At 53.2% G+C, this 14801-nt stretch overlaps 5 protein-coding genes across 5 annotated transcripts; 3 read left to right on the forward strand and 2 right to left on the reverse strand.

Moving 5' to 3' along the window:
* The first annotated feature begins 797 nt into the window (after positions 1-797).
* K489DRAFT_385416 (tyrosine tRNA ligase) lies at positions 798-2627 on the forward strand. The gene has a single exon (XM_033606099.1). The coding sequence runs from the start codon at positions 942-944 to the stop codon at positions 2244-2246; it is 1305 nt and encodes a 434-aa protein (XP_033454963.1). The 5' UTR covers positions 798-941; the 3' UTR covers positions 2247-2627.
* On the reverse strand, positions 2401-4509 carry K489DRAFT_414193 (oligomeric complex COG6; the record flags this gene model as incomplete). The annotated part of the gene is made up of 1 exon (XM_033608136.1): positions 2401-4509. One exon carries the CDS (start codon positions 4507-4509, stop codon positions 2401-2403), a length of 2109 nt encoding a protein of 702 aa, XP_033454964.1.
* Positions 4510-6149: 1640 nt separating this feature from the next.
* Positions 6150-7968, forward strand: K489DRAFT_397154 (neuronal calcium sensor 1). The gene is made up of 4 exons (XM_033606897.1): positions 6150-6261; positions 6851-6936; positions 7047-7459; positions 7546-7968. Exons 1-4 carry the CDS (start codon positions 6251-6253, stop codon positions 7606-7608), a joined length of 573 nt encoding a protein of 190 aa, XP_033454965.1. The 5' UTR covers positions 6150-6250; the 3' UTR covers positions 7609-7968.
* Positions 7969-10440: 2472 nt separating this feature from the next.
* K489DRAFT_385419 (uncharacterized protein) lies at positions 10441-12237 on the forward strand. Its single transcript, XM_033606100.1, has 2 exons — positions 10441-10632; positions 10964-12237. Exons 1-2 carry the CDS (start codon positions 10475-10477, stop codon positions 11919-11921), a joined length of 1116 nt encoding a protein of 371 aa, XP_033454966.1. The 5' UTR covers positions 10441-10474; the 3' UTR covers positions 11922-12237.
* Positions 12149-14432, reverse strand: K489DRAFT_365753 (uncharacterized protein; the record flags this gene model as incomplete). Its single annotated transcript, XM_033602730.1, has 1 exon — positions 12149-14432. The coding sequence occupies exon 1, from the start codon at positions 14387-14389 to the stop codon at positions 12149-12151; it is 2241 nt and encodes a 746-aa protein (XP_033454967.1). The 5' UTR covers positions 14390-14432.
* Positions 14433-14801: the final 369 nt, after the last annotated feature.

Raw genomic sequence — 14801 nt, forward strand, 5'->3', positions numbered from 1 at the left:
GAAACTACTCCTTCACCACAAGGCAGCCAGTCCTCATGGGACCCCAAAACTCCTAAGACTCTGCCTGAGGTTAAGAAGCAGGCAAAGCTGGTTTTAACAGAGAACCGTAAACGAAGAAGGTCGTCTGCTTCTTCAGCTGATCAACCCTTCCGACAGCTTTTAAAAGGCTTTGAGAATGTTGTACACGAGAAGGCCCTTTTGTTAGCTGAGGTAGCTGCCCTTCGAGCCGAAAATAATCATCAAAAGCAGAAGCGAGCCCGTCGAAAAGGATACATCCAGCGGGGAGGATCAATGACTGTTCAGCAAGGGCAGGAGTCTATTCAGAACGAGGTAGTTGCGGAGCAATTGCAGAATAATGCTGAGAATATTGATTCAGCATTACTAATTGAGCAGCCAAAACGTGCTCGTACAAAAGCACCAAGCAGGTGTAGTAGATGTGGTTCATTTGAGCATAACTGTAGAACCTGTACTTTGTAATACTGGTGTCGTTATTAGTATAGCTATAATATTGTAATTGCAATAAGTCGTCAAAGGCACATTGGACGGAAACTTGACCGGCTCGGTAGTGTGACCGGCTCGGTAGTAGGGTACGTTATCGCCACTCCGCCTTACATAAGTCAGATGCCGCCTTTCCCGAAACAGACGCCCAAGGGTCCGGCAGTTTATGCCTAACGAGATCTACCGCTCACAAGGCTCTATACGCGGTCTAATCCTATTCAGGCCAAAATGTCCCACTATACATCCCCACATTGGGAAGTTCTGATATGAGTTCTGATGTGAGTTCATCCAATGCGGGACATGACTCAAGTACAAACAGTACAACAGAATATCTCGGAAAGACCACGGGACACGACATATGAAACAAGCAAATAGCGAAAACGCAATTGCATCTGAAAGACATCACTGCACATCATCGACACAAGCACAAGATATCATCCAACATGGCTGAGGCGGCGAGCACTACGTCAACTCAGACGGCCGCCGAAAAACTCGCGCTCATCAAACACAATCTGCAAGAAGTTTTGAACGAGGAGATCATCTCCGAGATTCTCAACAAAAATGAACGACCACTCAAGATCTACTGGGGCACGGCCACAACAGGAAAGCCTCACTGTGGCTACTTCGTTCCTATGCTCAAGATCGCCGAATTCCTCGCCGCCGGCTCAGAAGTCACCGTCCTCCTGGCCGACGTGCACGGCTTCCTCGACAACCTCAAAGCCCCGATCGAATTAATCGAACACCGAGCCAAATACTACAACTTTTGCATCACGGAGACATTACAAGCCGTCGGCGTCGATGTCTCCCGCCTGAAATTCGTCCTGGGATCCAGCTACCAGACTACGGGCTCCAGCGGCGCCAAATACTTCATGGACCTCCTGCGCCTGTCCACCGCCGTCTCCGGCCACGACGCCACCAAAGCCGGCAGCGAAGTCGTCAAACAAGTCGAAAGCCCGCCTCTCTCCTCCCAAATCTACCCGCTCATGCAGGCCCTCGACGAGGAATATCTCGGCGTGGATGCCCAATTCGGCGGCGTCGACCAGCGCAAGATCTTCACCCTGGCCGTCGAAGCCCTGCCGCGAGTCGGGTTCGCCAAACGTGCTCACCTCATGAACCCGCTCATCCCGGGTCTCCAGGAGGGCGGCAAGATGAGCAGTTCCGACCCAGACTCCAAAATCGACCTCATCGACGCCCCCGATGTCGTGCGCAAGAAGATGAAAAAAGCCTTCTGTCCGCCCAAGCAAGTCGAGGGCAACGGCGTGCTCTCCTTCGTCGAATACGTCCTCCTCCCGGCCTCCGCGCTGCGCAGTGCAGATGGGAAACCCCGCTTCGTCGTGCCCCGTCGCGATGCAGAACCCCTCGAGTACACCGACATCGAGAGCATGCGCGCGGATTACCTGGCGGATGTTCTGCAGCCGCAGACGCTCAAACCCGCGACGACGGAGGCGCTTCTGGAGATTCTCGCGCCGATTCGAAAGGCCTTCGAGAGTAATGAGGAGTGGAAAGAGACGGAGCAGAAGGCTTATCCCCCGCCTCCGGCCCCTGTGCAGAAGAAGAAGAAGGAGAAGAAGATTGGCACGAGGTTCCCTGGTGCGGCGAAGAATGAGGCGGGTGAAGGGACGGAATTGGAGGTCCAGCCGGATGGGTCGGTCAAGGGACCGGATGCGCAGGAGGCGAGTGTAGGGAAGTCGACGGAGGAGGCGTTGGAGAAGTTGTCGTTGGCTGCGGAGGGTGTTCAGTCTTCGTAGATCTCTTTTCAAGTTGCATAACGGACTCGGGAATTGAAAATGGTAGATCGGCATCGAGAATTTGCAACATCCGTGATGTCGTGTTCGCACCGAATTTCATTATGATCAATGGCCTCAACACATCGACTCCCTATCTGTAGAAAACCTTCCAAACTCAACTAAGCAAGACGCGAATCTCATCCACTGTGCGAGGGAAAATCTCTCTCAACCAAACCTGTTCCTCGTCATCTTCCTCATCCTCATTTTCACCGACCCCTTCCTCCAGACCCCTCCTCTTCGCCTTGTCAGCCTCCACAACAAGCTCCTCGATCCTCTCAAACTCATCTACAAATCTTTCCGCCGCCGCTTCGACCACACGCCTCACCATGGCGGGATCCTGCAGTCTGCCCAGAACACCTCCGTCCATGGCCCGGACGTCCTCCGTCGCCGTCGGGAGGAAGGCGTCGATTTTCCGCGCCACATCTGATAGAGCACGCGGGTCCCGGTAGGATGAGGCGAGGTTGTCGACGGTGGCGATGGTGTCGATCAGGGCGGAGAGATTGGATGTTCGGAGGAACCAGGTGTATGTTGCATTCACCAGGGAGGCTTCGCGCGCGGAGAGGTAGGGCTGTAAAGTCTCGGCGCGGGGCGAAGTGAACGGCTGAGAGACGAGCACGGCGTGTACGTTGTTGAGGTAGTTGACGGTAAAGACGTCGGTGGCGTGAGGCGGAGATTTCAGGCGCGTAGCGAGAAGGTCGCAGATTTCGAGGTATGGATCCAGGGCTTCGTCGAGGATGGGGGAGAAGGCTTCCGCTCGGGACGAGATTGTGGTCGGGCCGGATGACGTGGAGTCGAAGCTTTGCATGAGGCCATGGAGAGTCTCGAGGGCATCGATCAGGAAGTCGGGGGGTGAGAGGCTGTTGGCGTCTGGTGGGAGTGCGAGGGCGTCGGTTTTGGTGGTCACGACTCGATCGCGCATGCTGGAGCGAAAGGCCGCGACGGCAGCATTGGAGAGCGGGTCGAGAATCTCGTGAATCAATGACGACATCGTATTCAGCAGTGGAGAGAAGAGTTTCGTCGTGTAGAAGCCGACCAAATTAGAGACCTTGTAGGCGAGCAGAGCGTCATCGTGACTCTGGACGACTTGTTCGCTCCGCTGTTTCAATTGCCGGAAAACTCCCACGAGGACACGGTCAAGAAGCTCAGCCAGAGCATGACGTCCATCAAATGGGGCTCCACTCTGCTCGGGGTCTTCAGGGTCAGTCAGCCGCTCCGTCTCCAATCCTGCTTGAATGTTGCGAGCGATTTCGTCTCCCTCTGCGATGAAAAGAATCTCGAGTGCTTCCCGCTCAGAGACGGTTGCAGAATGTGCCCAAGCAAGCATATCGCTGATGTAGCGTAACGGGTCATGTGCAGAGAGCTCGATGGCTTTGCCCATGACCGGGTGGTCTTGGTCGACTGGAGTGCCGGTCAGGGAAGCATAGAAATTGCTGGACAAGATCTGTTCCCGCGATTCCGCGAAGAAATCAAGACAGCTTTGGAACAGCGAAGGTCGTTCTGCGAGAACACGTACGGCACGACGGATAGCGAAGCCGAGCTGAGGGTTCTCGAGATCCAATGATTTGAACTCCCGTTGTACCCATCGGTATAGTTTCTGATAGGCCGCATTCAAATGCCGCGAACTTTGCTCGAGGATCTCAAGTCCCAATCGTTGATTCTCCGAGCCGAGCAAGACTTGAGAGTCCTCATGAATCTTCTTCACACGAGTCAGAATGCGAAAGAAAGAGTCGTTGACCGGCTCAGCCGTCGACGTGAGCGTGGCGAGATCCGCCTCGGACACGACGAAATGAGCAGTGAAAGCATCAAAGAGCTTGCGCTTCGTCTCGACATTTTCTTTCTCTCGGAGAATCGCCCGAGCTTCATCCAGCATTGGCCCGGTCTCACGCTGAGCCGCCGAGATGTGTTTCCGCATTTCGGCACAGCTGGCATCGAGACTGGCGATGGCTGCGCCGACCCGTTGTAGCTGCTTGGCCACCAATCCAAAGTCTTGTACAATCTCGCCATTGCATTTGATCAGCTCGGCTTGGACGTCTAGACGGAGGTTACGACGCGATTCGGCATTATTTTGCCAACCTCGCTCGTCGAGGACGTTCAAGGCATCTCGGATCTCGAGATCGGCATATGAGGCTGAGAGGACTGCAGTGATGCGGTTCTGCAGGGCATTGGATCGCGCAGTCGATGCCGCTGAAGGAGCATCAGATGATGAGGCCACTGAAGCCGCCATTGATTCTGGAGGTATACGTGCCGTGGGAAGGCGTAGTGATAGGCGTGCTGATTACCCAGGTTGAATCCCTGGATTCTCCCGCCTGATGAATCTTCTTTTGAAAAGGTGTGGCTCGTGTATGACTTTTGCTTGCAGATGTGAGATGTACATACACCGGTTTCGCCGTCTCTCAATAGGGGTTTCTCACTTTTTCAACGCTTCGCTCTCACCCAGCACTCTCCATCATTCACAATTATCTAGATTATCACAAGGTCAAAATTCATGGTGATGGCCGGCTCCGATGTCTTTAGGGTTATTGCTCCACGTTGTCCGTCAAGGCTTACATTTATCACCGGTGATGTGGTGCCATGCGAAACGAGGAGCAACCCAACTACATGTCATGCCTTCAGCTACTCGCTCCATGCGGCCTCATAGAATAGGCAGTTGCACTCGCCACTCGCCTATGACCGACATACACGTCGCCAAGTACATGCGATGAAGGGAGGCGCACGCGTCGTAGCTGGACAATATCCCGTCTGGTTTTCGCAAACAAACGACAGCCGCGCGTTTGACCTGTGGGAACGACGCCGTCTGCCCACTTCTGTTCTTTAAATTCATCTGTCAAGTCTATGAGCCGCGTGAGACTGGCGTCATATTATGATTATGTAAAACAGACCGCATTCGTTATGAGGTCCAGGTTGACGGCAGATCGGTGTCAAGGCGCATAGTCACAGTCTGATAGTGGTGCGGCAAAGTTGGGGCAAAGGAACCCTAATGACGATGTTTGCCCAGGTGCAGTTACCCGCCCGAATTCCAAGGTTCCTTCCAGTTGTAGGTCATTCCTCCGGGGCGGGAAGAACCGTGGGGCTGTGCAAAGCAGCCACCGCCCACTAACGATTCCCATCACCGTCACCTGCGGGGTGAACCAGGCCGTTCCCTTCGCCTATCGCCCGCCTGTCGCGATAACATTCATGACGCCTACCGCCGAAACGAAGCAACCTTCCTTGGAAACCAGCGTACGCCGACATGGATGACATACGCGCGGACTGGCTTGGTATCATGGATTATGACCGCTGTAGGAGCTCGATCAGGTGGTGGCGGACGTGGGAAGTGTGAGAAGTGGGAGCGGAGGAAGAGGAGGAGGGACGGGAGTATTTCCCATGTTGACTTTCTCTATATATGGATCCTGACGTTGTCGCTGCTTACCTAGGTATTGCTGTAGGCGCTGCCACTAGCTGCTGAAGTGTAGTGTTGTTGGTTGTTCAGCAGAAAACCTTCCAGCATTTGTTATTTAATATATACTCCCTACAGATTCATCCCCTCATTCCTACATACACATCTTACGCACACACATCTACAGTACATTGACGACGTTCCAAGGAGACAGGGAAGATTTGCTGACCGTCCTGTCGCCTTTGTCTCACCTTCCCAAATCTCTCCGCAACTTCGACTTTCAAATTACATCATTCCTTCCGGGGAGCTACCCTTTTCATTTATTCCAGTAGATACAGTACCCACCACCTACCTACGTGATTGGGTTGTTATCGACGATCTCCGAAACCTGCGCCGCCCCTCCGCCGCCTGACACACTCTTGGAAGAAGTGATACAAAAGAGATCATCGCTGCTCGCGCCCAAGGAAGTGGGTAGTCACAGTGGTTAGAGTCGATTCACTGCTTGATCCCATCCATCCTTGACAGCTCCGTTCGCTTCCAGTATTCCGGTCATCCTCCTCTCTCGGCATTCCAGTGGGATTCGTTCAACATGGGCAAGAGGTCAGTGTCACTTTCCTCCCTTTCTCTTTCTCCTTCCCTACCACTCCTGCTCCTTCCAATTGTCCGATGCCGTCGTCGCAACAGCAAAAACAACGACACCACCACCATCACTACTACTCCTGCTACTTCTACGACCTGTGCTCCCACTGAACCGGACCCCACGGCGTCGGATCTACTACATGCGCGAGTCGACCGGGAAGAGAAGGAGACACTGAAAACTGGATCACAACTCAATTGCGCCACGCACAATATACGTGCCTCGCCTATTCAATATGATGGAGAGTCGGATGATGGACATGCCCTCCGTCCGCGAGTTGTCGCTTGGTCATTGCATCCCCGACGAAGGCCAGTCATACACTCCCCGTCGCCGAACCAGCATTGTAGGACATGCCGCGCGCCAACGACCTGCCAAAATCCCGCGATCGGTCTCTCACAGCTGGCCATCGTACATCAAAAAGCGAGCTTGTGCTTTGCGCATCGCCCTCGCAGATGTCTTTCATCCGGAATTGACCAAGAGCACCGGAGTCACACATGTCGAGATTGGTCCCGAGGAGAGAATGCTGACGGTGGGGTTCGTCCCGATGTGTAGTCAGAGTAAACTGTCACAGCAGGAGCTGGTAGATTTGCAAAAGGCGACTTATTTCGACAAGAAGGAATTGCAACAATGGTACAAGGGTGTGTGCTTCAAATTCAAAACCCACCCAGTCGGAATATTCGGAGGGACAGGCATTCGAGCGGAACAATCACACGAACATGATATGCTGACATGGGATATCTCCATACAGGCTTCCTCAAGGATTGTCCCAGCGGCACCCTCACCAAACCTGAATTCCAGAAAATCTACAAACAGTTCTTCCCCTTTGGCGACCCGTCAAGTTTCGCCGACTACGTCTTTAACGTGTTCGACGCCGACAAGAGCGGGTCCATCGACTTCAAAGAATTCATCTGCGCGCTGTCCGTCACCTCCCGCGGCAAGATGGAGGACAAGCTGGAATGGGCCTTCCAACTCTACGATATCGACGGGGACGGCGCCATCAGCTACGAGGAGATGTTGGCGATTGTCGAGGCGATTTACAAAATGGTCGGCTCGATGGTGAAGCTGCCCGAGGACGAGGATACGCCGGAGAAGCGAGTACGCAAGATTTTCCGGATGATGGACAAGGATGAGAATGGTAGCCTGGACATCAATGAATTTCGGGTGAGTTTCGAAAAGGAAAAGCATGGGAGGCTTTTGCGCGCGTGTGTGAGGGATGTCTTGTGGCTGACTATTCATCCGTGTTACAGGAAGGGAGCAAACGAGACGAGACCATCGTATCGGCGTTGTCGCTTTATGATGGGTTGGTATGACAGAGGCTGAAAGGCTTGAGCGTATCCTCTTGTTCCAGCGATGAGACTTGAGGGTATCGCTCGCCCGGATGACACTCTACAACCCGAGAGGAAATTCCAGAAACTCGACCATTCGCACGAGACGACCGATGTGTGGAAAGCTGGTATAACATAGCTCCGGACTTTGGCTTCTATCTTGAGAAACATGCTGGGACGCCTCTCAAAGCGATCCCTGCATAACGCGATTCTGGCGATTGTACAGATGCTTGTCGACGATGATGATGTTCATGTGGAATTAGACTATGAGAACACAAAAAAATGATCATATGCGAAGAAGAAGAACACACTCCCTCCTCTTTTCTTCTTTTCTTCTCTCATCACCCGTGTTTCCTCGAGAGTAAAGGTGACGCGTTCTGTACTACTGTGCTACAGCCATGGTATAGAAGGCATTTCCACGCGTGATTTGAAATCTAGGTGTTGTCGTTTCGTTGTACAAGCACTGCGCATTGTCAGCGGAAAGTTTGTGGAGCATCGTCGTCGTCGTCGTCGTCGTCGTGTGTTTCGGATCTCTCTCGTGTTTCATCACGACCACCAGTCATCATCGTCGATCTGGTCCCCTCTCATGGCAAGCATCCCACGTGTTGAGTGCCGGTCATTACATGTGCGCCATCACCGATGGAAAACGGTCCATCTTCTACTTCACAGACCTCACGTGTGTTCTGAAGTGCGAGCGCGCGTGTGTCCGGAAGTGTGGTTGGGTTGAATTTGAGATTCGTTTCTCTCGGGATTCCTGTTCTGATTCTGTCCGCAGGCGTGCGTTCACGGATCTCGTCCGTGGTATGTAAGATGTACGAGGGAACATACCTGCCCGCACGAAATTGTCATCTCTACTTCCCTCCATACACTTTCCTCCTGCCTTTTCTACACGGACCATGACTGCCGCGTCGCAGAAGTTGTATCCTCGATCCGCGTCTAGCAGGCAAGTAATAACAAAGCGAGTCAGGTAAATCCCCCAGCGACTGAGTGGAGCGAGTGGCAAACCGGCCGTCCTGCACCTCTCGCACTGTGTCGTCCTCTTCGCTCGGCATATGCACGTCTGCTGCATGCACGTACGGCTTCCCGCCCGCCGCACGACGGAAGCTCGCCTCGCAGATATCCCGAATCCCATTTTAAGCCCAACCCTGTTCCCTGGCCGTGGGACGAAATCTTGATGGAATCCGGAATGTGCATGCATGTGTGCAGGTGATCACATGGGTGCACATCCTCTGCAGCGCTATCTACAACAGCATATGCATCGGGTTACAGAACAATGTGGTGCTGTACGCCTTTTTTCTCTTTCCATGTCTCATGTCGGGCTTATCACATATGCGCGAATCCCCCGCGCGTGGTGATGATAAGAGCACACAACTCGAATTTGCTCGCAACGGTGAGCGGGATCCATGGCGTATCCTCCTTGCCGGTAATAATGATGATTCCAAAGAAGATGATGAGATGATGGGGTTCTCTGTGTTCCAATAGAGCGGATGGCACGGCATCGCCATTGTGCGGGACTTGCGAACGAGTATTGTACGAGATTACCACATGAGGCGCACAGTGATGAGTGGTTTGCACACGCAATTTCCGGATCAAGGCACGCACGCGCGCGCGATTTGAGTTTGTTACATCGTACGGTGCATGCCCGTCACTTTCTGCCCCTCTCTCGTGTGTCCCACTGTCTCTTCTATTTCTTCTCTCCCTCCGCGTGGTCCCTGGCACTGTATTATTGTTGTTGTTGTTCGCGTGCTCGATCCATCTGGAGTGACGATTCCCTCGTTTCGACGGGAGTGGAGTCTCTCCCGTATCAATCATATCTCTATGTGCATATGAAATACATACGATCTGATCATCTTTTCTTAAGAAGAGAGGTAAAGGTAGGCGGTAGACGAGATAAACTTGCGGGTTCGCCGTACGCCACACAGCGGAGTGGCCGCGTTTAATAATAATTAATAATAATAATGTACAGGATTAAGTTATTTACCACCATCACCAGCCGGGGCCGAGACAGCCGAACCAAGATTTGGTACAGCATGGGACGATTCTTCTCACTGGGAGGATGAGAGGGCTATTTTTATGTGCACCTGGGCAGTACATTATGTGAACGGGCACCCTGTGTACTGTACATATATATCCCTCCCGGCGCCGCGGTCAGGTAAACCTTGGAAGGGCGGGACTTTTTTTGGTGGTGGACATGCGCGACATGGGGGTGGATTATTTGCAATGGTTGGAGGGAGTACCTAGGTGGTAGTGCTATTCACATACGGCAATTGATCAGAGTACGTGAGTACCAAGCACGGGTGTATTGTACTATATTGTGCTGTACTGTACATGTACTGTATACACACATATCTCCCTCACATCATCCGTCGATCGCTCACTCACTCACTCACCCACTCGTCTTGTCCTTCTCTCTCCCTCTCTATCTCTTCCTTCTCCGGTCTGAGGAAAAAAAGCAGTCGCATCCTCCGCACTGGGAAAAGCACTGTGCTGTACCTATCTACGTATGTGCGTGTAACATACCCACCTAGGTATGTATCGATACCAGTCCCCGTTGACGTGATCGCACACTAGCAAGAAGCAACGAACACATGCAGTAGTTCCATCCCACTGGACCCGAACTCTCTTTCGCATCTTTGCTCTTCCGTCTCCCAGTTATCATCTATCCTCTGCCGCATCTCGCCACAACATTCCCTTCGATAACTTCCTCTCTCTCTATCTTTCTACCTGGTTCGCCCTAAGAAATTATATCTCCGAGACTCCCATTTCCTTCGTCCCAACCAACAATCCGCAGGCAGCGCGAGACAAGTGAAACCAACACTACGCCCATATCCCGTCTCTGGATCAATTCCACATGGCCACCGACGCTTTATACGCCGCCGGCACCGGCGCCGTCTTCGGGGCTGCTCTAACTGCCTCGCGAGTCTGGTTGCCTTCCGTCATCCTCGATCAGTTCTCCCTCGCCGATTTCCATATGATGCATGTCTTTGCTGTCGCTTTGGGGTCCAGCGCGTAAGTCTCTCATCATCGTAATCAATCTATCATCCAACGTCTACGCCTCGGACGTCTCGTGGCGATGGACAACGCGGATCAAGATGCAACTAGTTCGGAATCTCGTGACAAAATGAAGAGGAAGCAAACGAAGATGCGATAATTCCAAATTGCGCATTTATCGCGATAAGATGATGAATGCGCCATTCCTTCAGAAAGGTCGATGTCGTCAGCGAGGCTGATCGCCGTCGAATGCACTATCAAGTGAAACATTTTGGAACATTCCGTGAACCGAACTTACGACTAGACCGTTCGCGAACAAAGAAACATGCACTAACATCTTTCCCAACAGCGCCGTCATGCTTGTCCTCGACCGCCTCGACATCATCAAGCGTCCCGTCCGCGCCAACTCCCCCCTTGGTTCCACCTCACCCTACGGTGGTAACCTCCTCGGTGGCGCCCTCGTCGGTCTCGGCATGAGTGTCTCCGGCGCCTGCCCGGGCACCGTCCTCGTTCAACTCGCCCAGGGCATCCCCTCCGCGCGCGCCGCCGGAATCGGCGCTATCCTCGGCGGTATCGCCTACGGCTCCAGCATCCGCTCCTCCCCATCACCTCCATCATCGCCTCTCCTGAAGAACGGCCGTGGGTCAAGTCCGAAATCTAAATCTAAGTCCAAGTCCAAACGCAACTCCCGCCACATCACCTCCCCACCAACCCTCTCCTCTCCTCTGCAGACCGCCACCGCTCCGCGACGAACCACCATCACCGAGGCCCTCAACGTCCCCGAACTCGCCATCTACTCCATTCTCGCCGCCGGCATCATCGGCATCGTCTCCTTCACCCGTTCCTCCTACGCCAACAGCCCACCCATCACGCCCGTGCAAGGCGGACTCGCAATCGGCGTCGCACAAGCCCTCTCCCTCCTGTTGACCGCCACTCCCCTCGGCGTGTCCACCGCCTACACCCAAATCGGTCAATACGCCCTCCGCGCGCTCGGTCTCGAAGACGGCGAAGGCAAAGCCGAAAAGTCGCTCCCCAAGTCGATTATCTTCGCCGCCGGCGTGATTGCAGGGAGTATCGCGTTGACCGGCTTGGTTCCCTTGGGCAGTTCGCCGACGGTGCAGATTCCTTTCTGGCAGGCACTGGTTGGTGGGTTTATGATGGTTTATGGAGCGAGACTAGGAAGTGGGTGTACGTCCGGGCATGGATTAAGTGGATTGGGCGCCCTGTCGTTTTCGAGCTTGATCTCGGTCGCGGGCATGTTTGGGACGGGCATTGCGAGTCGCTTGATCTTCCAGGCGCTGGCCTGACAGGATGGAGCGGAAGGGATTTTTTTGCCGGAACTTTTTCTGCGTTCTGAGTTCTTTTGCTTCTAGATTTTACGCTGGATACCCCCTTCGCTTGTTAATTTACGACACAGACGTACATCCTTATAGCGGCTCTTGAAAAGTGTTCGCTTTCTCCATGAATGACCACTAGTCTTCATTTTTCAAGTCTCCTATCGAGAACTTGTCTATTCTCATTTCATCCTCTTCTCCTAAATATCATCTCTACTGTAATCCTCATCATCCGACGTCATCAATTCATTCGCCCCAGCAGCTTGCTCTTTGAGTGCTTCCAATGCGTATCCAAGTCCGATCATCACCGCCTTTCTCTCCTTCTTATTCTTCGTAGAACTGGCGATGTCAGTCTTGGTCATGGACCGCGCCAGGAAATATCGTAATGCAACCGGGAGATCAGGGAGGAAATGGGCATGAGCGAACGTCGATTTCACTTCTGCCTCGAAAGCAGTCTCCCCCTTCTCTTGGGAAACTGCATCCGAGGCTGACTTCTTCGACGCCGATTTCAGCGCGAGCAGAACCGTCGTGACGAGGACTTGCACAAATACCGTCGTCGTGGGCTGTAGACCTTTCGGCGAAGACAGGTTCAGCGTCTTCAGAATGGTGACGCGCAAAAGTCCCTCCGCCACCAAGGCGCCATATAATTTGGCGAGATTGTACGTCTCCCGCACACTCAATTTCTCGTCATCGTCCGCATCGTCATCATCCGAAGGGTATTCATCGTCGCGATCTTCGCCCATCCGTCGGAATGTATCCAGAAGGCTAAACTCCCACGCTTTGCGCAATCGATGTTCTTTACAGAACTCGCTCGCGACTAGGGTGTAGAAGTGGTTATACGACGTCTCGGCTGCGGCGCAGCGGAGGATGACGCGCGGGACTTCCAGCATTTGTTTGGACTTCAGGTTGAGTTTGAGGATGCGCTCGTGGGCGTGTTGATAGGATACCGAGTCGAGGAGGGCGTAGAAGATGGCGCGGCGGACATCGGTGTTCATTCCTTGGGCGCGGGCCAGCGCGGAGAGGTCCACCGCCGTCTCGTCGTCGGAGAAGGTGTCGATCTCGGCCTTGGCGACGACAGGCTGTTCTTGGGCCTGTTTGCGTGCGTCGGCCATTTTTGCAGGATCGCGCCAGCTGGCGCCTACGAGCCACCATTTCCCCTTTTTGTCACTGTCACGGATGTCGTTCAATCCGATCGACAGAGGCTCGGTGTTCTTCGCATTTCTACTGTTGGCAGAAAGTGTGCCCAGTGTCTTCTTCATCGTTGTCACATGCTCTGCGGCCATTGCTGAAGCCCCGAGACCGTGCTTCATGCGATTGTTTTTGAGATCCATGATCGTCTCTACCATGAATTTCGTGCGCACTGACACCTTACTCTCGCCGCCAGCTTTCGCAATGGATCTCTGTAGCAAAAGGACAATGTCCTTGAGCGCAGATGGATCATCTTGCCGTAGTTGGGGACCGCACGTGCGAATGATTCGCAGCAACAATTCCGTGTTTGCCTCGCAAAAGTTGTCTAATAGCAGACGAATGTGATCGAATATGATCTCACAGCCAATCGCCTGGAAGACGTAGAGGTTCGACATGAATGCAAGGATATTCAGAGATTGTTTGCCTCCAGCCTGACCGTCCTCCTCTCGTGCAGATGCGTCGTCAAAGCGCCTGACCAAGTCCTCGAGTAATTGGGCGATAAAGTCCGGGCCAATCACACGATACACTGAAGTCGCAAACGCCGCATGAAGGATTAGGAACGTGTCGTTCAATACAGCGAAATCCGCAGTGCGTGTGCCTAACAACTCGATCAAGGTTGCAGTGACATGTTGTCGTGCGTTGCTAGCATATATTTGCTCAATGGATTGTAGAATAGCAAGAATGTTCGCCTCCGAAAGACGATTGAGAAGACCTTGTAGTTGCCGCTGCAGTTGTCGCAGCGCCTCCGTGTCCGATGCTGATGCCTTTCTAAGTGACGGAGGGACATACTTTGTAGGTTGGTTGTCGTTGGTCACAGGCGCGACATATGGATTCTCACGCACTCTCGGTGGAGCAGCGATTGGTTGCTCATCCGCTGATACATACTCATCGTCATCTTCAGAAAAGCCCGAGAAGTGATCTGAGTTTTCCAAGGTCTCCGAATCTGACTCAGCCATACCGTCGAGACCTTCGTCTTCCTCTTCGCTGCTTGCTGGTGTGTTCTTTGCCTCTTTGACCTGCGATCCAACCTTTGCCTTCTGTCTCTTACTCTGTAGCCATTCATCGTCGCCACTGCTTCGTTTCCGCTTTGCCAAAGGCTCTAAATCGCCATCTTCGCTGTCAGACCCATTGACCAGCCAGTCCAGCTCGTCGTCGCGGCCTGTCTTAGACGACTTTTTGATGCCCAACTTCTTTTCTAGTCGAGCAATCTCTGCGTCGTCTTCTTCAAGTCGCGCCTTAGCACTTGCAGACATGCGACCGTTTGGGCGTGAAGACGTCAAGCCTTTATCCTCATCCTCGTCCTCGTCCTCGTCCTCGTCGTCATCCTCGTCCAACGCATCGTCTTGCTCTTCCGCATCGTCCGAGTCTTCCTCGTTGAGATCAACATCTATGTCCTCGTCCTCCTTTTCTCCATCTGACAATTCACTGACATTCAGTGCCTCGTGATGGTGGCGATAAGTTTTACTGGTAACAGACTTCACTGCTGGTGCTTTTCGAATCTGATCATCCCGTCGAGCGGATGTCTCTTGCGATTGTCGCGCATTCGGTCTGGAACCATTCTTTGCATTGGGCTTACTCGCGACGACATTTCGACTTGTGTTTCGTTGCTGGTGCTGCTGCTTCTTCAACGAGCGCTCATTCTGCCGTCGCAATTTGCGCGATGGT

Source organism: Dissoconium aciculare (assembly GCF_010015565.1).
Source record: "Dissoconium aciculare CBS 342.82 unplaced genomic scaffold K489scaffold_25, whole genome shotgun sequence".
NCBI classification, from domain to species: Eukaryota; Fungi; Ascomycota; class Dothideomycetes; order Mycosphaerellales; family Dissoconiaceae; genus Dissoconium; species Dissoconium aciculare.